Consider the following 20,075-nt stretch of genomic DNA (forward strand, 5'->3'; position numbering starts at 1 on the left):
TTGACCAAAATTGACTGTGAATTTGGTAGGGTCCTACCTATGTCAATATGCATTATTTATGATACAGTCTCTAGTTACATGATCACAAAATATTTTTTCCACAGAACCTCTGCCTTATTCAATGCACTGGAGTCACCATACTCTGGGGATGAATCAGGATTGTATAGTGAAGAAAAAATTATCTGTATTACCTCTGCTTCATGTGTTGGAGAACTTGGAAGGTAGTGGATTGCAGACGTGGAAAGGTTGACTTTGTAGTTAAGGCAGTTGAATGCTGATCTGGAGAATTGTATTCTATCCCTGACTTTGCAGCAGAATTCCTATATGATGGTGGGCAAGTCACTTAACCAAACTTTTCAGAGGTGGTCACTAATTATGTTCCTCATTTTCTGGGTGTCCAACTTAGGACCCTGGGGCTTGATCTGAGCCTAAAACAGAAGTCACCCATGCTTTGGACACATAAAGTTCTATGTAATGCTAAGTGTAACACCTTGAGGTTCAACTCAGATCAGTAAAAGGTTGTGTCACTGCCTGTCCTGTAGCCCTGGGCTTATCTGTACTGTGCAGTCCTGGCTGAAAGCCCTGACACCAACAGCATACTCATAGCACAATAGCCTAACCCTGGTTTCCACCAGCCTTGGTTAATGCTTGCAAGGTGACCCCAATACCTCCCCCCACCCGGCCCACATTTCCCCTGAACCATCTTCCCTGTAATGTCCTGGAACACTCACAGAAGTTAAGATCACTACTTCTGTAAAGAGTCAGTATACAGCAACCCATTAATTTAACTGGTGCTTCACAGACACTTATTTCAATCACAGCACTGTCTTGGCTTACATTAAAAGTAAAAACAAGTTTCCTTAATCAAAAAGTCATAGGTTTAAGTGATACTAAGTATAAGGAATAAAGATAGAAAGAGTTACAAGCAAACAAAAGTAACTTCACTGCTACCTCGATATAACGCCACCCGATATAACATGAATTTGGATATAATGCGGCAAAACAGTGCTCCGGGGGGGCTGCGCACTCCGGTGGATCAAAGCAAGTTCACCTATAACGCGGTAAGATTTTTTGGCTCCCAAGGACAGCGTTATATCAAGGTAGAGGTGTATATGCTTCTAAGACTAAGATCTGATTTAACCAACTAGACTCTCTTGTTCAAAGTGTTTCTAATCAAGTCTCTTTTCCAGCAGCGTTGACCAGACTCTCGAGCCAGAGCCTTCACAGAGCTCCAAGTGCTCAGTTCCTTTGTCTCTTCAGGTGAAGGATGCCAAAATGGCTTTTTCTCTCTCCTTATATCTTTCTAAAGTTAATTGACCCTGGTGCATCTTTCCCCACTTGTTCTCCTGATGGCTTTGTTTACCATGCACACAGTGGTGGATTAATGATTTTGTCGCCCCTAGGCCCTGAAATAATTGTCGCCCTGCCCGCCCCTAGCCCCGCCCCGACTCCACCCTTTTCCCGCCCCATTCCAATCCCTTCCCCAAAGTCCCCACCCCAACTCCGCCCCCTTCCTGCCCCTGTTGGATCCCTTCCCCAAATCCCCACCCTGGCCCCCTCTCTTCCCCCAGCGCTCCCTGTTCCCCCTCCTCCCCCCTCCCTCCCTACTCTGCGAAACAGCTGTTTTTGAGGTGCAAGAGCTGCGAGGGAGGGGAGAGAAACAGGATGCGGCTGCGTGCTCGTGGAGGAGGCAGAAGCGAGCTGGAGTGGGCGGGGCAGGGAAGAGAGCTTCTCCTTGGGTGCTCAAATTTGCTGCCCCTGCAAATTTGCCGCCCTAGGCCTATGCCTTGCGGCCTAGGCGATAATACGCCGCTGCATGCACGTAAGTGTACCTTCATCCTCTTGCCTGATGACCAGGCAAACACAGATTCTTTTGTCTATGGCAGACTGGGCTTATGCATTGCTTGCCAAACACATTTTAAGGACATAATTCTAGAACATATTTATAACATTATATATACACCGCACAATGATTCTCAGGACAAGTGTTTTACCAGTTTGTACATGATATCTTACATGACAACTTTTAGATACACATTATGACAATGGAGTGTTAGATGTACTGAGTATGTGGGGCCCAACAAGAGTTGCTGACAGAATAGTCAACATCAGTGGGCCTCAGTATCACACTAAGCCTGATCTACACTGCAGAGTTAGGTCGATGCAAGGCAGCTTATATCATCCTAACTATGTAAATGTCTACACTAAAATTTTCACTCCTGCTGACGTGACTCATCCACTCCACCAACTTAATAACTCCACCTCCATGAGAAGCGTAGAGTCAGTGTTGATGTAGTTAGATCAATGCAGCGTCAGCATAGACACTGTTGCTTACATCAATGTTGCTGGCTTTCAGAAACTGTCCCACAAGGCCTTACACTGACAATTCAATCGTGAAAGCGTGAGGACATACTACCATCAACACAAGGTGCAAAGTTTAGACACGCACAAGCGATTTAGTTACTGTGGCAGTTGTACACTAACATAAATTAGGTCGACTTAATTTTGTAGTGTAGACATGCCCTAAATTCTCTGAAAAATCAGATCACATGTGCCTCAAATTTGGTGCCAAAAGTTAGTGGACACTTTTGCCCTTAATCTCTTGCCTCAGTTCTCCATCTGTAAAATGTGGATGATGCCATCCTCTCACCTCACAGAAGTGTTATGAAAATAAAACAATGAATGCCTGAGCAATCTTAATACTGGTATTTCCTAACTTTGAGTGCTTGGGTTTGCATGCCTAATGTTCCTTTAATGTCATTTTTTGCGTGTGTAAAATATATTAAAAAACAGAAGAAAGGGAAACCAACAGGATGGGTCATCCTGGTGCTTATGTATCTTATCTGGTCCATATATTTATATTTAACTGGTTACAGTATTATATTATTTATTTATCTGTATTGTAGAGCCTAAGAGCCTCAATCCTGGACCAGGAACCACTGTGCTAGAGGCTGTAAAAACATGGAAAAATCAGTCTCTGCACACACAACTCAGTACGTTTCTTTGGGGTAGGGATTTTGTTTTCATCCATGTTTTGCAGAACACGGAGCACTGCTAGCACTCTGTGCAATATAATAATAATAATACTTTTGAAATAATACCAAAATAATGTTATTTTGAAGGTACAAAAATACATACTTTAGATAGTTAAATGGAATTATGAAAAGGTTTTAAAATCTGACTTTGAATGTTATCTGGGTCAAAGGACACTTATGAAATGTGAAAGTTGTAGTGGGTGAGCACCTCTACAAAGTATAAGGAGATATAAAAATAGACATAGCTAAACTTGTACATAGGTACCAGGAGACCAGACACCCAAGCCCTCAAATTACCAGGTTTCAGCAAACTTGTGAAATAAGGATGTGGCCCATCCATGTTTGTAATGTTTTGTTTGACAGCGCAGGTAACAAACTATGTCATTACTATTTAGACAGCTATAGTTCAGGGTTAAATCAGGGCTCCACAGCATATTTTTCATTTCTGCCCACAGAAGTAAAAAATAAATTGTTATTTAATGTAGCTGGGCCACAAGCATGTTTCACATTTGTGTTTAAACAGGGTTATATTTCTATAACATTCAGTCCTGTCCTCTCTCCAAGGTTAACTGTTCTGTACTACAGTTAAAGGAATCTGCATTCTAACCCTTTTTAAGTTGCTAGATCTTGACCTAGCCTGTAACACAGTCCCTTAACATTATTATAGAACAGTATGTCCTGTCCACGCTAGCAAAAAAACTACTTGTTAGAACGCTGATATTTCTTCCCATGCCAGATAGCTATGCTGCAGCATAATGATGCTTAGAATTTGATTTTTATTTTTTATAATTCTGACAGATATCATGTGTCTTTTAAAGCATTTCTGAAAAGATTTTTATTGATTTAAATGTTCACAGTTGTGGGAAATTATGGGTGGAGGGAATGACAGTCAATGCTGAGATTCAAAAAGTTAAAGCTTTATAACTGTTAAAACACAAATTGTCACCATTACATATCAAAACACACTGGGTAAAAATCCTTACATCAAACTCTAAATTCTTCTTCGAGTGATTGCTCATATCCATTCCAGTTAGGTGTGTGCGCGCCGCGTGCACGTTCGTCGGAGAAACTTTTACCCTAGCAACATTCGGCGGGTCGGCTGGGCACCCCCTGGAGTGGCGCCGTTATGGCGCCGGATATATACCCCAGCTGACCCGGTCACCCTTCAGTTCCTTCTTACCGCCTATGTCAGTCGTTGGAACAGTGGAGTTTGGCTTAGCTGACCTCCACCTTCCCTAGCTACTCGTAGTGTCTTCTAGTTGTTATAGTCATAGTCTAGTTAACTGTTATTGTATATATATAGTTCGTTAGATTTAGTTATAGTTCATAGTTATAGTTGTTAATTAGTAAGTGTTTGCCGGGTTTGGGAGGTAGCCCCTTCCCCGCACCCGGTGCCGGAGCTCATGCCTGGCTCACCGGGTTTCAGGCAGTGCTCGGCCTGTCATAGGCCGATGCCAACAGGAGATCCCCACAACTCCTGTTTGAAGTGCCTAGGGGAATCGCACTTATCGGCTAAGTGCCCAATTTGCAAGGCTTTTAAGCCTTGCAAATTGCAGGATATCAGGTTAAAGCAGCTCCTCATGGAAGCGGCCCTGACACCGTCGCCCTCGGCACAGAGCACGAGCCAGTCGGTGAGCAGAGGCACCCCTACGGCACCGGGCGTCGCCGGTACACCTAAGGACTTCTGGCACTGGCCACCGCCGGCACCGGAAATCGACTCCGCGCCGCTCCCTCTCCCCAAGGTCGAAGATGGTAAAAGGTCAGATGGCAACACCCACGTCGCAGCCAGAGACCGCCTAGGTCTGACCGCCCAGCACCAATACCTGCCGCGGAGCAGCCGAAACCGGTACCGTCGACTCCAGCCCCACGAGGGCCGTTGAGTCCGGCACCTGACAGCTCTCCGGCACCTGCCGTGGTAGAGCTCATTTTGCCGTCTATCCCGGAGACGTTTTCTGCGGCGAGAGACTTGATCGCCATCACCGAGGTGGCACCATCCCTACCCCCGGCACTGCCAGTGCGGGTATTACAGTCCATGGGCAAGCCGACCCTGACCAGACCGCCGTCTGTCAACGTAGCAGACCGGCACCGCTCAAGATCACGATTCCGCAGGCGCTCTGGGTCGAGACGTCGCTCCCACTCTCCACGTTGCTCTCAGTCCCGGCACCGTTCCTAGCCACGGCACCGGTCGGACTCTCGGCACCGTTCAGTCTCTCGCTCCCCAACCCGCTACGTGCGGTACTGCTCCAGTTCCCGGCACCGACCCAGGCACCGTACCTCCTGGAGCAGGTCAAGGCGTAGAGACTCGAGATCCTGGTCGACCTCCCGGCACCGGTCCGGTCGCAGGTCCCGGTCTTGCTCTCGGTACCGCTCTGTGTACCAGCACCGGTCCCCACGGTCGAGGGGTGCGAGATCCGTCGGGACTTCGGCTCCAGGCTTTTCTGCTCTGCCATGGCTGTCCAGACAGACGTCCGTATCCTCCCAGGCGGACAGCTATTATGACCGGGACCGGGATACGGAGTTACCTACGGGAGTTTTCCAGGACTCTCGGCCTCAGGACATAGGACCTCAACAGTGGTCCTTCTGGACACCCTGGGCGTACCACCAAGCGCAGGACGGTCCCCTAGTCCAGACCCACTCTGCTGCCTCAGAACATTGGGCACCAGAGGCCACCATTTCCCGCCCATGGCTGAGTTGGAGGAGCACGCGACACATCCTCCAGACTCCCCAGGGCAGCTGGAGCAGGAACCGTCCCAGGAGCAAGAGGCCATCCAGGAACCTCTCATTCCCAGGGTATCCTCCTCCTCCTCACCGGATGAGGCTGTGGCAGGGACCTCATCATCAGGGCCCCCACCGATAGACCTCAGGGCCCATCAGGAACTCCTTCGCAGGGTGGCTCTCAATATCAACCTCCCAGTGGAGGAAGTCCCGGAAGTCAAAGACCCCGTAGTGAGCATCCTCACCGCCGATGCCCCCACCCGGGTCGCACTGCCATTTATTAAAACTATCCAGGCCACTATAAAACTATCCAGGCCAGCACCCTCTGGCAGTCTCCAGCCGCCATTCCACCGACGGCAAAGGGCATTGAGAGAAAGTACATGGTACCCTCTCGGGGGTATGAGTACTTGTACGTTCATCCTCCTCCCTCCTCCTTAGTTGTCCAGTCGGTCAACGAAAGGGAACGACATGGCCAGCAGGCACCTGCCCCAAAATCCAAGGAGGCCAGGCGGATGGATCTCCTGGGTCGTAAGGTGTACTCAGCAGGGGCCCTATAGCTCCGAGTGGCCAACCAACAGGCTCTACTGAGCCGTTACAATTATAACACATGGGCAGAAGTGGGTAGGTTCACCGAGCTGCTACCCCCGGACTCATGCCAGGAATTTAACGCGTTCCTGGAGGAAGGAAAGAAAGTGGCCAGGACCTCTCTCCAGGCCTCTCTAGATGTGGCCGACTCAGTGGCCAGAACTTTGGCCTCGGGCATCACCATGAGGCGTATCTCCTGGCTCCAGGTCTCTAACCTCCTCCTGAGCTGCAGTACACCATCCAGGACCTACCCTTTGATAGCAAGGGTTTGTTCTCGGAGAAGACTGATCCCAGGTTGCAGAGCCTGAAGGATAATAGGGTCATCATGCGCTCATTGGGAATGCATATCCCCGTAACCCAGCGTAGACCCTTCAGACCCCAAACACACCGCCCGTACTTTACGCCTCAGCAGAGGCAGGACCTCAGTAGAAGGTGCGGGCGGGGTGGCCGCAGACGCCAGTCCGGTCCCCAGGGGGGCCAAAACCACGGGCCCTCTAAGGCACCACCGGGCCCTAAATCCAACTTTTGAAGGTGCGCCCGGGGACGGCGTACCAGTCTCAAGACAGGATCCTTTCTCTCCCTTCTCCAACCGTCTCTCCTACTTCCTCCCAGCGTGATCCCAATTGACTTCGGATCTTTGGGTTCTACGCACGGTGAAGCAAGGATACCACCTCCAATTTGCTTCATCCCTGCCCTCCCGCCCCCCATCCCAGTCCCTCTTCAGGGACCCCTCTCACAAGCAAGTCCTCTTACAAGAGGTCCAGTCTCTCCTCGCCGCGGGAGCTATAGAGGAGGTACCTTTAGACGAGAGGGGGAAGGGGTTTTACTCCCGCTATTTTCTGATTCCCAAGTCCAAGGGAGGCCTCAGACCCATCCTAGACCTGCGAGGACTCAACAAATGGATGCTCAAGTTGAAGTTCCGCATGGTCTCCCTGGGAACGATTATCCTGTCCTTGGATCCTGGAGACTGGTATGCAGCCCTCGACATGAAGGATGCGTACTTCCACATTGCCATCTTTCCACCACACAGGAAGTACCTTCGCTTTATGGCCAACCACCAGCACTTCCAATTCACAGTCCTCCCCTTCGGCCTCTTCACGGCCCCGAGGGTGTTCACGAAGTGCATGGCCGTCGTCGCCGCCCACCTCTGCCGGCAACAGATACATGTGTTCCCGTATCTGGACGACTGGCTCATCAAGGGGACCTCTCAAACTCAGATCCAGCAGTATGTCGGCATAATCATGGACCTATTCTCCTGGTTGGGCCTACTCCTCAACACCGAGAAATCCACCCTGGTCCCCACATAAAGCTGGACTTCATAGGGGCAACGCTGGATTCCATTCAAGCCAGGGCCTACTTGCCTCAGCCCCGCTTCCAAGCAATCGTATTGATCATATGAGGTTTACAGGCCTCCCCAATCACCTCAGCTCGCACCTGCCTCGGCCTCCTGGGGCATATGGCCGCATGTACTTATGTGACCAAGTATGCTAGACTCCGCATGCGATCCTTTCAAACATGGCTCCATTCGGTCTTCCGCCTGGGCAGGGACTCTATAGACATCCTGGTGACAGTTCCCCCCAGCCCCCTCCCCTCCCTCGATTGGTGGCTAACTCCATCCCTGGTATGCGCAGGGATGCCGTTCCATCCACAGTCACCGTCGATGACCTTAACGACGGATGCGTCATCCCTCGGTTGGGGGGCCCATCTAGGTCACCTGCGTACGCAGGGCCTTTGGTCGTCCCAGGAGCTGACACTCCACATAAACGTCCGGGAGTTGAGAGCAGTCTGCCTTGCGTGCCAGGCGTTCCAGCAACATCTTTGCGGCCGTTGTGTTTCGGTATTCACGGACAACACAACGGCCATGTACTACATCAACAAACGGGGGGGACCCGCTCGTCTCCCCTGTGTCAAGAGGCCATTCGACTCTGGGACTTCTGTATAGCCCACTCAATAGACCTGGTGGCGTCCTTTCTCCCGGGGGTCCGGAACGCTCTAGCGGATCGGCTCAGCCGGTCCTTCCTATGTCACGAATGGTCAATAAGACCGGACGTCATCCATTCGATCTTCCGGAGGTAGGGATTTCCCCTCATAGACCTGTTCACCTCCCGCTCGAACAGGAAGTGCCAGGAGTTCTGCTCCTTTCAGGGTCTCTTTCCGGGGTCGATCACAGACGCATTCCTCCTGTCGTGGAGGCACCACCTACTGTATGCCTTCCCTCCGTTTCCTCTGGTGCACTAGGTCCTGTTAAAGCTCCGCAGGGACAAAGCGCATCTGATCCTGATTGCGCCTGCGTGGCCCAGACAGCACTGGTACACCACCCTGCTAGATCTGTCCATGGCCACCCCAGTTCCCCTCCCTCTCCTCCCAGACCTGATCACGCAAGACCACGGCAGGCTTTGTCACCCAGACCTGCGAGCTCTCCACCTCACGGCGTGGCTCCTGCATGGCTAAACACAGCGGAGTTGCGCTGTTCCGCTCTGGTTCAGCATATTCTCCTCAGCAGCAGGAAGCCTTCCACCCGCTGCGAAGTGGAAACGCTTCTCTTGCTGGTGCACAACTCAGGGCGTTACTCCTTCAGAGACCTTGATTCCCACGGTCCTAGACTACCTCTGGTACCTTAAGCAGCAGGGCCTGGCGACATCCTCTCTGAAGGTGCACTTAGCGGCTATATCCACTTTCTGGCCAAGCGAGGGTGGTCACTCCGTGTTCTCCCACCCCTTGGTCTCTCGGTTCATTAAGGGCCTAGAGCGCCTCTATCCCCCTGTATGTCGCCCTGCCCCTACCTGGGATCTCAATTTGGTCCTAAACAGACTAATGCACCCACCCTTTGAGCCACTAGTGACTTGCTCGCTCCTGTACCTATCATGGAAAACAGTCTTCCTGGTGGCCATTACATCGGCCAGGCGGGTCTCCAAGCTGAGAGCGCTCATGGTGGACATGCCCTACACTGTTTTTCATAAAGACAAGGTACAACTGCGACCTCATCCAGCATTCCTCCCTATGGTTGTGTCTGCCTTCCATACCAACCAGGACATCTTCCTCCCAGTCTTCTTTACGAAGCCCGACTCTTCTCGGCAGGAGCAGCAGCTACACTCCTTAGATGTACGCAGGGCACTCGCTTTCTATATTGAGCGGACAAAGCCGTTCCGGAAGTCTCCCCAGCTGTTCGTGGCGGTCGCGGAACGGATGAAAGGTCTGCCAGTCTCCTCCCAGAGAATCTCCTCCTGGGTGACTGCATGCATCCGCACATGCTATGACCTAGCTCATGTCTCTTCAGGCCACCTCACAGCGCATTCTACCAGAGCTCAAGCGTCATCAGCCACCTTCCTGGCGCGCGTTCCTATCCAGGAGATATGCCGCGCAGCGACCTGGTCATCGGTCCACACCCTCACCTCGCACTACGCACTGGTCCAGCAGTCTAGAGATGATGCAGCCTTTGGTGCAGCAGTTCTGCATATTGCCACATCTCACTCCGACCCCTCCACCTAGGTAAGGCTTGGAAATCACCTAACTGGAATGGATATGAGCAATCACTCGAAGAAGAAAAGACGGTTACTCACCTTTGTAACTGTTGTTCTTCGAGATGTGTTGCTCATATCCATTCCAAACCCACCCTCCTTCCTCACTGTCAAAGTAGCCGGCAAGAAGGAACTGAAGGGTGGCCGGGTCAGCTGGGGTATATATCCGGCACCATAGCGGCGCCACTCCAGGGGGCGCCCAGCCGACCCGCCAAGTGTTGCTAGGGTAAAAGTTTCTCCGACGAACATGCACGGGGTGCGCACACACCTAACTGGAATGGATATGAGCAACACATCTCGAAGAACAACAGTTACAAAGGTGAGTAACCGTCTTTTCTGAAGCAGCATTTTCCTTACTCTGCCTATCTGTAAATTTTGACAATTACCTTCTAAAATGTTTTTTCCCCCTGTGTGTGTACAGTGAAACTGATGTTTAGTCATAAAAATGTAATTGTTCTAAGCCTAAGCCTAGTTCAGCCTCCAAAACAGAGCATTAAATGGTGTTATCTTGCAGCATGGGCATAGCTACCAACTTTGAAATGCAAACAAAGCCCTCTCTCCCACCTCCCACAAGACAAGCTCTCCGCAATCCAAATCCCAGGGGGAGGGATAGCTCAGTGGTTTGAGCATTGGCCTGCTAAACCCAGTGTTATGAGCTCAATCCTTGAGGGGGCCATTTGGGGATAGGTCCTGCTTTGAGCAGGGGACTGGACTAGATGATCTCTTGAGGTTCCTTCCAACCCTAATAATCTATGATTCTAGCCCAAGGCATCTCCCCAACAGCCAGTTATAGTATCTAGAGCAGTGGTCTCCAAACTTTTCATGGTCATGCTCCCCCCCTTAAACTATCCACAACCCACCCCTAGAAGCCAGGGCCGGGACAGGGGTAAAGGGGCCATCTGGGGCTGAGGGCCCAGAACGGAGCTAGGCAGCTGAGTACAAGCCCTGGACTGGAGCCAGGGCTGTGGCTGGGGGTGGATGACACTTCCTTCCCACCCCCTGTGGGCTCACCTTGGGCCTTGCCGTGCCCCCAAACATTCTTCTGCACCCCCCCTGGGGGGGGACACAACCCACATGGCCTGCCAGGGTAAGCTGCTTGCGGGCCACCAGACAGTTTTTTAAAATTTGCATGGCCGCCCGCAGCTCCCAGTGGCCGCAGTTCGCCTTTCCCAGCCAATGGCAGCTGTGTGAGGCATCGGCCAGCACATCCCTGCGGCCAGCACCACTTCCTGCAGCTCCCATGGGCTGGGACGGGCGAACCGCAGCCACTGGGAGCTGTGGGCAGCCGTGCCTGTGGGCGGTCAATGTGAACACAGGGGCGGCTCCAGGCTCCAGCACGCCAAGAGCATGCTTGGGGTGGCATGCCACCGGGGGTGCTCTGCCGGTTGCTGGGAGGGTGGCAGGCAGACAGCCTTTGGCGGCATGCCTGCGGAGGTCCGCTGGTCCTACGGCTCCGGTGGACCTACCGCAGGCGTGCCTGCAGAGGGTCCGCTGGTCCCGCAGCTCCACCGGAGTCGCGGGACCGATGACCGGCAGAGTGCCCCCTGCGGTATGCCGCCGTGCTTGGGGCAGCGAAATATCTAGAGCCGCCCCTGTGTAAACACTGTCTTGCAGCCCGCCAACGGATTACCCTTATGGGCCACAGGTTGCCCACTACTGGTTTGGGACCACTGATCTAGATATAACACATAGTTCATAGAAGAAGATTTATAACACCATTTTCTTCCTTAAACTGCAGAAATGGGACCACTGCAGCATCTTTGGCTGGATACAGAAATTTTTAACATTAGTATTGTGACAATAATGCAAATCTTTAGACTCAGGTAAAAAAGCCCAGCAGATTACATGATTTTTCTGGCAACTGGCAAATCCATAAAAAAACAGCGAGGCTGGTCAAATACCAGCCGGACTTTCACCCTCGGCCTGGGTAAACTAACTCTGGGGTTACTGGAATATTGCAACGTTCCTGCCAAGTGTTTCAATGCAGCCGCTGGATTTCCTCTCCCAACGCAACACATTTCTGCCTAGGAGCTTGCAGAGCGCGAGCCCCCGTCCGGGCGGGGGTGGGAGCCGCGGCCCGGTTGGCAGCAGGCGCTCTGCGGATCACGCGCTCCGGCGGTGTCCGCGGGCGGGCTGCAGCCAGCCCTGCTGCGTGGGGCGGCGTGCCGCGGCCCTGGGCCGGCCCGATTGGCTGCCGTAGGGGCAGGCGGGCGCGCTAGGGTGCAGCAGTCGCGGGTCAGGATGGTGGAAGCCTGGTACATGGACGAGTCCGGAGAGGACCAGAGGGCCCCGCACCGGCAGGAGCCGCACCGGCCCGTCAGCCTGGAGCAGCTGCGCCGGCTCGGAGTCTTCTACTGGAAAGTAGGCAGCGAGCCTGGCCGCACCCTACCCCCATGCGGCGCCTGTAGTCCGGCCACTCAGCCAGGGCCCCCGGGACGGGAGCTCCTGGCCCGCAGCCTCCAGCCCGCCCGGCTGCCGCAGGGTCTCGCTCCGGCTGCTTGCTCAGTGCGCGCCCCTGGGCCCAGACATCTCTGGCCTTTGCCTCCGCCCATAGGCTTGTTTACAGCGTGGCTCATAACACCCCGATCCCTGCTCCCAAGCCGTGCTGCAGCTGGCGGGGGGGCGGAGTGAGGACCCCCGGCCCAGCCGGCCTTTGATCGGGGAAGGGGGAGGGGTACTGCTTTGTTGTTACCAGATCCCCCGCCCAGGGTGGGATGTTGATGGGCCTTCTCCTCTGCCTGAGTCAGTTACCGTTTGTCTTTTAAATTAACTCTGCACTTTACCCCCTACCTTTGCTAAGAGTCTGTGCCGCAGCACTAGCAACCAGCTGTTTGACTGATGCTCCTCCTGCTTGTTCCTAAAATACCATTCACTTCCTTAACGCGTACTTGTACATCCACATGGTCTGGCTTTGCCTGTTAATATTGGATATCTTCATGGTCCAGTGGGCCAGAGCCTGTGCCAAAGGAAATCCAAATGTATAAGGTAGTCTAAAAGGCTTGTCTGGGCCCAGACATGGTTCTTGGTAGAGGGGTGCTAATAAGGAATCGAATCTCAATGCAGGTAGGGCCCAAGGACTGTCAGGTGTCCTGCCCTTGTAGTTTAAAAATAATGATTTGTTTTTTTTAAATAGAAGTGAAAACCTAAGATCCCTGCTGGAATTGGAAGCATGTGAGCCTGCTTAAATGTAAAGGTGGCATCATATGCTTTCGATCCTAGTTTGAGGTTTAATATACAAAAAGTGCATAAATTGCTTAGCCTATTTAGTGTCCACTTTTCAAAATTCACTTAGATTAAGACTGAGGCCTTGTCTAAACTCAGGAATTATACTGGTTTGAGCATTGGCCTGCTAAACCCAGGGTTGTGAGTTCAATCATTGAGGGGGCCATTTGGGGAACTAGGGTAAAAATCTGGGGATTGGTCCTGCTTTGAGCAGGGGTTGGACTAGTTGACCTCCTGAGGTCTTTTCCAACCCTAATATTCTGTGATTCTATGATTTACTTAGCCCAGTACATTAGAACCCCAGAGTTACAAACACCTTGGCAATGGAGGTTCATAACTCTGAACAAAACATTGGCTGTTCTTTCAAAAGTTTACAACTGAACATTGACTTAATATAGCTTTGAAACTTTACTGTGGAGAAGAAAAACGCTGCTTTTACCCGTCTTAATTTAAAAGAAACAAGCACAGGAACAGTTTCGTTACCTTGTCACACATTTTTTTTTTCTTTATTTTTTAGTAGTTTACATTAAACACGGTACTGTACTGTATTTGATTTTGGTTTTTTTGTCTCTGCTGCTGCCTGATTGCATACTTCTGGTTCCAAATGAGGTGTGTGGTTGACCAGTCAGTTCGTAAAACCGTAACTCTGGTGTTCATAATTCTGAGGTTCTACTGTATAGCTAAAACAGCAACCCTCCTCCCCAATGTGGGTGAAGTTATATTGGTATAAATGTGCTTAATCTGTTTTTTAGATTGTCAGACAGTGAAACAGTGGGAAGCAGGTAACAGATTTTGTGTAAGTGCAAAGCATATTACAGCCCTGCTGTAGAAAAGTGATTTTTAGATTAGTGATGATGGGCAAGGTTAGTAAAGACAAACAATTATGTTATGAAAGTTCTACCTTTAGGTATTTGGACAGCTAACCATGATCTCTCCCACAGCTAATTCACAGGGTTCCTAAAGTGAAGCACATGTACATTGGTGGTGCTCTATAATGGGTGGGTCAGACAGAAGAACTGCATAATCGAGCAATTCTGGCACCTAGGCTACAGGCCAGACAGTCTTGTACTGTAAAATGTATCCCTCATGGATACACAGATTAGAATTCAATAATTCCTGTCTCCCAGTCACATGCTGGGTTCAGTAGAGCAAGTAGCCTTTATAAGAGACTCTTATAAGCCTGAGATGAGAAACTCTTTTAGGGCTATGATATGTACTTGTGGTGAGACTTATAAAGGTTCTTATAGCATGGTATTTATTGCTTAAAGTGTAGGCTTCTCAGTAACAAGTCACTGAGCATATTATTAATTCCTACCAAAAAAACCCCAAACAAAACATTAGAGCTGAGAATGTGGAACCTCAGACAGCCTCTTTCATTTGAGTTATTAAAATGTTTCCCACATCTGGGAAGGTGGAACAATAAGAGATACTGAGCAAAGAAAGTCTGTAACCAGAGCAGTTTAATGAAGTTTTTAAAATTATCAAGACACCCTCTCTCCCCATTGTTGTTGCCAACTTTCAACTGAATGTTATTTATTTATTTTGCTGTCATGCTGCTGCTGCTGCTTCCCCTACCAAGGCTAATTTGTTTTGGAAGTGCCATGCCAGGATTGGCAGGCTGCCTGATGGGAAAGCAGTAGTGAAGTGACTATGAACAATGAGAATGTTCTTTCTGGTAACTCCAAACTTCAGCAACTGTGCAGGGACAATGGCAGTTCCACTGATTAGTCATGAGGGAGGACAAGACACGGTTCACTCTAAGTCTGGGATTCTGACTCTGGAATGAGAAGCAGACTCTGTGGGAGCAGTGTCTGATGGCAGATTGAGCTTGCTTCCCCAGTACATCCCGCTGAGACACCCACACTGACTCTGAAAGACTAGCTTTTCTATAATCCCTTTTTTCCCCCTTAGACTACACAATAACAAATAAATGACCTTGCTGCACTTGTTAGTAACTAGTATGTAACTTGAAATGTTATTTGTACACTAACTGGCTGTGCTTTATGGTTTTGGAAGTAGTTGTTTGGGTATCCTGGCTGTCTCTGATGGATGTTTGTTTGTTTTTAATTCCTCCTTCCCTCCCTCCAAAAAATCACACAGTTGGATGCTGACAACTATGAGACTGACCCAGACCTAGCAAGGATTCGGAAAGAGAAAAACTATTCTTGGATGGATATAATAATGATACATAAAGATAAGATGCCAGATTATCAAGACAAGGTAAAGCAGCCCTGGTTTGGATCTGGGAAGGGAGTAATTTCTGAAGGCTGCCACTAGAGTATACACCAGCTTTTGAAGTGTACGTTCAGTACCTGCTCTTTGAACGATGGATTTTTCCCCATTTTTAAAAATCACATTATTTAGTTTTTAGATTTTCAAATGGCTGCTTGGATTCCATTTTTAAAACGAGAGAGGGCTTTGTGTTTTCTGTAATCACTTTCCCTTTAATAGCTTACAGATGATGCCTTTTAGAATGGTTCCCATTAATAAGAGTGGCTCTCATTTGTCATTTTGAAACTGCACATTTGCAAATGGAGCCCTGCAAACACTATTAGATTATAATCCAAACTAAGGTCAGGCCATTGCCAGCTTGGGGCTGTGGCAAAATCTTTCCCCAGTGAACTTCTGAGCAGCAAGCCCTAAGCTTGGTCACTGCTGCCCTAGCACATAGTGATAATTTTAATCAACAATAACACATCCCTCAATACTGTCATAAATAATTTCTCAGTGTTCTCAGAAAAAGGAGGCCACTCTTCTCTCTCTTGGCCTGGTTGTCAAAGTGATTGATTTTAGTGCTAAGAATATTTTAACATACTCACCATTGGAGGGAATTGGAACTTCTGCCAGATCCATTTTGATGGGAATTTGTGACCTTCCATACATTTGAAATAACTTGTGAGCATGCTCACTTGGCAGTTTTCAAAGTTGAAACACGCCTACAGCTACATGCACTTTGGGGATTATCAGCCTGCAAAATGTATTAGTTGGTAATTAGTTCTTTTGTCTCCAGTTAATTTTTTTAAAGTCTGATATGTGCTAAACACTTGAGAGGTATGAGGGATTTGTGCAGTTCTCCAGCTGAGAAATGTTTTAATTTGGGGAAATAATGTCCTGGTTTCTTCAGAACAGATCAGTAGGAACAATGTCAAGTTCTCAGTTATGCATTTTATAATGAAACTCCTTCCTCACCAGTTAAACATGAAGATGTGCTGCTCCAACTGAATGTGAATGGTATGGTAACTCAGGAGTTCGGTGCTGATGGTGAGGTTTCTCCATATCCATCTTAAATGGAGTTGTTCCTCAAGGCTTCATCACTTCCTTTCCTACCTATGGCATTGCAGCAGTTCCCCCTCGCCTCTCCTGACAAGTCCTCATGGGACTTCTTCAGAGCCTGGCATTGTTGCTCCTAAATTGTCCCAAGGACAAAGTATCCTTCACCTCCCAAAGACCTGAGAGAAGGTTGTCTCTGCTGATTAGGGAGCAAGGCCTTGAATCTGGGACTGTGGCCCAGGGTCTGTCTCCTGTTGACAGTCTAAATCATTATGCAGCAGGCAAGCTGGTGGGCAATAATTACTTGTATTGTTCTCATGTAGATGATTAGCTACAGTAGGCAGTGATCTTGCATTTGGCTTCTTCCAGTGTAAAGTGACAGGGGATTTCAGCTTTATTATATTTGTGCATCCCAGATAATTGTACAACTATAGATGAATATTATCCTTCCAAGCATAGACCTGACTTCATGTGCCGTTAACATAGTCTAGTAGTGCATTGGTCAGAGTTTTATATATTTCTGGACTCTGTAAAGTGTCTCCCAGACACTGGGAGACAACCTCCATATGATATTGTGTATAGATTTATTTCTTTGTTCAACAAACTTTAAAAGAAATGTAATATCCTCTCCTTCCTACCCTAGATAAAAATATTTTATGAAGAACATTTGCATTTGGATGATGAAATTCGCTACATCCTTGAAGGAAGTGGCTACTTTGATGTTCGAGACAAAGGTGACAAGTGGATCCGGATTTTCACTGAAAAGGGAGACATGATAACTATTCCTGCGGGCATATATCACCGATTTACACTGGATGAAAATGTTTGTATATGGCTTTATCTATTACACTCCTAGATATGTGCATTGACAGACAAGTGTACAAAGTCATATTGCATATTGGTGACTAAATATGCTATTTCAGATCGGTAGTTCATTAAACCTGGAACATGAGGGATATGAAATGATTTATAGAATCTGAGCTTTCACCTCTTAGTTGCCAGTTCATATGCAGCTCATCAGTAGTGACTTCAAGTCATTGCCATCTTAGACACGTTCTGCATCTTGTGTGAAATCAGCGTATGGCCTGAGTCCAGAGATTCTACAGCTATGCACCACAGTTGGCTGAGGCATGGAGACTGATTCAGCCAGGCTGAAGGCAGAACCACATAGGGAAGCTTGAATTGCCTCTGATCTGTACCTCTTCTGTGGATAAACTGAGCATATTTGTCTTGGCATCTTTCATGAGTACTGAACTCGCCTGTAGAGAGGGAGTGTAGTCTAGTAGCTAGAGCCACAGATGGCAGTCAGAAATCCTAGACAAATTCTCGGCTCCGCCACTGACTTGCTCTCTGACCTGCTGAGAGGGGTTATGTGTAATATAGCCCTATGGCCTTATCTGTCTGTGGGAATAGCCTTGAATCAGCAATCAGTGTTGCTGCACTGGTGCCAACTTCCAAGTGTGGACAAGGACGAGCTCACTTGGTGCAAACCCCAGCACTACATGTCTACATTTAGGGGTCTGTGCTGGTGCAGCTACACCAAGGCCTGTGTCCCAGCCTGAGAGACTTGCTGAAGGTCATGGTTTTCTCCATCTGTGAAATGGGTTAATGCTTTATCTGCCTTACAGGGGTGTTGAGGATCCTCTGAAGTTTATAACACAGTATAACAGTGCTAACTACAGTTACTACTACAATTGCCAGGTTGCTAGGAACACTGACACAAAATAGTGATGGAACGCCGAGGGTAGTGTGAAGCTCCTAAAGCGTCTTGAGATGCTTTGAAAGATGCTACAGAAATGGAAAGTATCATAAACCTCAACAGGAGTTGTTAACCCTGTAATTCAGATGCCTCCAAAAGGAGCTGTTATGCTATTTGCAATTTCCTTTTCCTTCCACAGAACTACGTGAAGGCAATGAGGCTCTTTGCTGGAGAACCAGTCTGGACAGCATACAACCGGCCAGCTGATCACTTTCCTGCTCGACGACAGTACATCCAGTCTTTGGCACAAGCAGCACAGTAATACTCTCTGAAGTCTGATGTGTGGAACGTCCTCAAGCTTGAGCAGAATGGAAACTGGGAATCTTGTACTTCAACACCGCTCACTGTAGGATGTGTTCTGTTTCCCCTGTCCAAATGTGCTTCTCTGGCTCTAATTTTGGGAGGGTGAATGGGGAATATGGACAAGACTTAATGTTCATGCTAGTCTGAAATGATATCAAAGTAAGATGATTTGTATTTAATTAAAAATCTTCTGCATTCTCTCAAAGAATCTGCACAAGATGAATTCATGTAATCAGGCCCTTCGTATGCAATTTACCTAGTGCAATTTACCTATGCAATCTGCCCTGGTACAAATGTCTGTGACTTTGTTATAATGAATTGCAGTGATTTACTTTTGTAGCATTTTAATAAAATGATTTTCTGTCTTTAAATGTCTGTCAGCTATTTTCATGTCCTGACACTAAGAACCCATTGGACAATAGTGTTTCTGTGACTGTGTTAACTGGGTTCCAGTCCTAGCTCTCTCACTGACTTGTTTTTGATATTGGACAAATCATTAACTCTGCCTTAATTTTGCCGTTTGTAAAATAGAGATAAGTAGAGTTACCCACCTTAGTCCAGTGTTTTGAGATCTTCAGACACTGTGTAATTGCAGGTGTATTATTGAAATAAGCCTCCTCAACAATGTCAAAAATGACTGTTTTTAGTCTAAACGTTTGCTTTAAAAGGAAAGTTTGCCTACAGCACAGAATGTTGTGCCTGCTCAGTCTCCTGATGAGGTTGTAATTGGAGTGTAGATCAAGGCATGCAAAGTTGTCACTGCTGGGACCTGTGTGCAGTTGTTTACAGCTGTGCACAGTGTATGTGAACTGATACCATTCCAAATTAGTAATATTTTAAACCCGTTTTGCACATGTGCAAATGACTCTACAAGATAGTGTAAATGGAGGCCTGGGGCATATATGGGGACATCTATATGGGGATAAAAGCCCTGTGGCAAAGCTGTGGCTGGTCTGGGTCAGCTGACCCAGGCTGGTGGAGTTCAGGTTGTAGGGTTAAAAATTGCTGTGTAGATGCTCAGACTGGAGCCTGAGCTCTGGGACTCTCCATCCTCACAGGTTCCCAGACCTCTGGCTCCAGCCCTAGCTCGACAGCAATTTTTGAGTCCCATGAGCCCAAGTCAGCTGGGCCAGCTGTGGGTTTTTTATCTCCGTGTAGATGAACCCTGTGAGTCTTTATAATGTAGTAATTGGATTAGGTTGATTCTGCCCACCTTATTAAAAAGGTTCTTCCAGTTGCCAAGATCCTAAGTTCCCTTTTGTAGTGACAACATTTTCATTATACAGTATTGCAGAGTCTCTGGATTTATAAAGTCATGCAGTTATTTTTAATCACTTAAATGTTTTTGAAAATGAAGTAGTGGTTTTGAAGAAAAGATGTACTAGTTAGAATCTTGAAAATCACAAATGTATCTAGAAATGGCCCCAACCTTTTGTATGTCACTTATCATCCTAGCTAGTGCGATGGGGTATGTAAACCACACAGGCCATAAAGAGGTTAACTAGAGCTTTCTTACTCTAGTTAATGCCATTAACTTCACCTGGTGCCCCTGGAAAGCTGGTGGTAGGCTGATGGGAAATGAAAACAAGGAGCACAGGGCAGTCTAACAGAGAAGGCTTTGAACCTAGAGGAAAGGACTGGCAAGAACCAGAGATAAAGGGATTCAGA

At 48.4% G+C, this 20,075-nt stretch overlaps 1 protein-coding gene across 1 annotated transcript; it reads left to right on the forward strand.

Annotated features, from left to right (window-relative positions):
- Positions 1-12,009: 12,009 nt before the first annotated feature.
- Positions 12,010-18,778, forward strand: ADI1 (acireductone dioxygenase 1). The gene is made up of 4 exons (XM_030555497.1): positions 12,010-12,214; positions 15,176-15,295; positions 16,989-17,168; positions 18,244-18,778. Exons 1-4 carry the CDS (start codon positions 12,095-12,097, stop codon positions 18,364-18,366), a joined length of 543 nt encoding a protein of 180 aa, XP_030411357.1. The 5' UTR covers positions 12,010-12,094; the 3' UTR covers positions 18,367-18,778.
- Positions 18,779-20,075: the final 1,297 nt, after the last annotated feature.

This window comes from Gopherus evgoodei, chromosome 3, assembly GCF_007399415.2.
Source record: "Gopherus evgoodei ecotype Sinaloan lineage chromosome 3, rGopEvg1_v1.p, whole genome shotgun sequence".
Lineage (NCBI taxonomy): Eukaryota > Metazoa > Chordata > Testudines > Testudinidae > Gopherus > Gopherus evgoodei.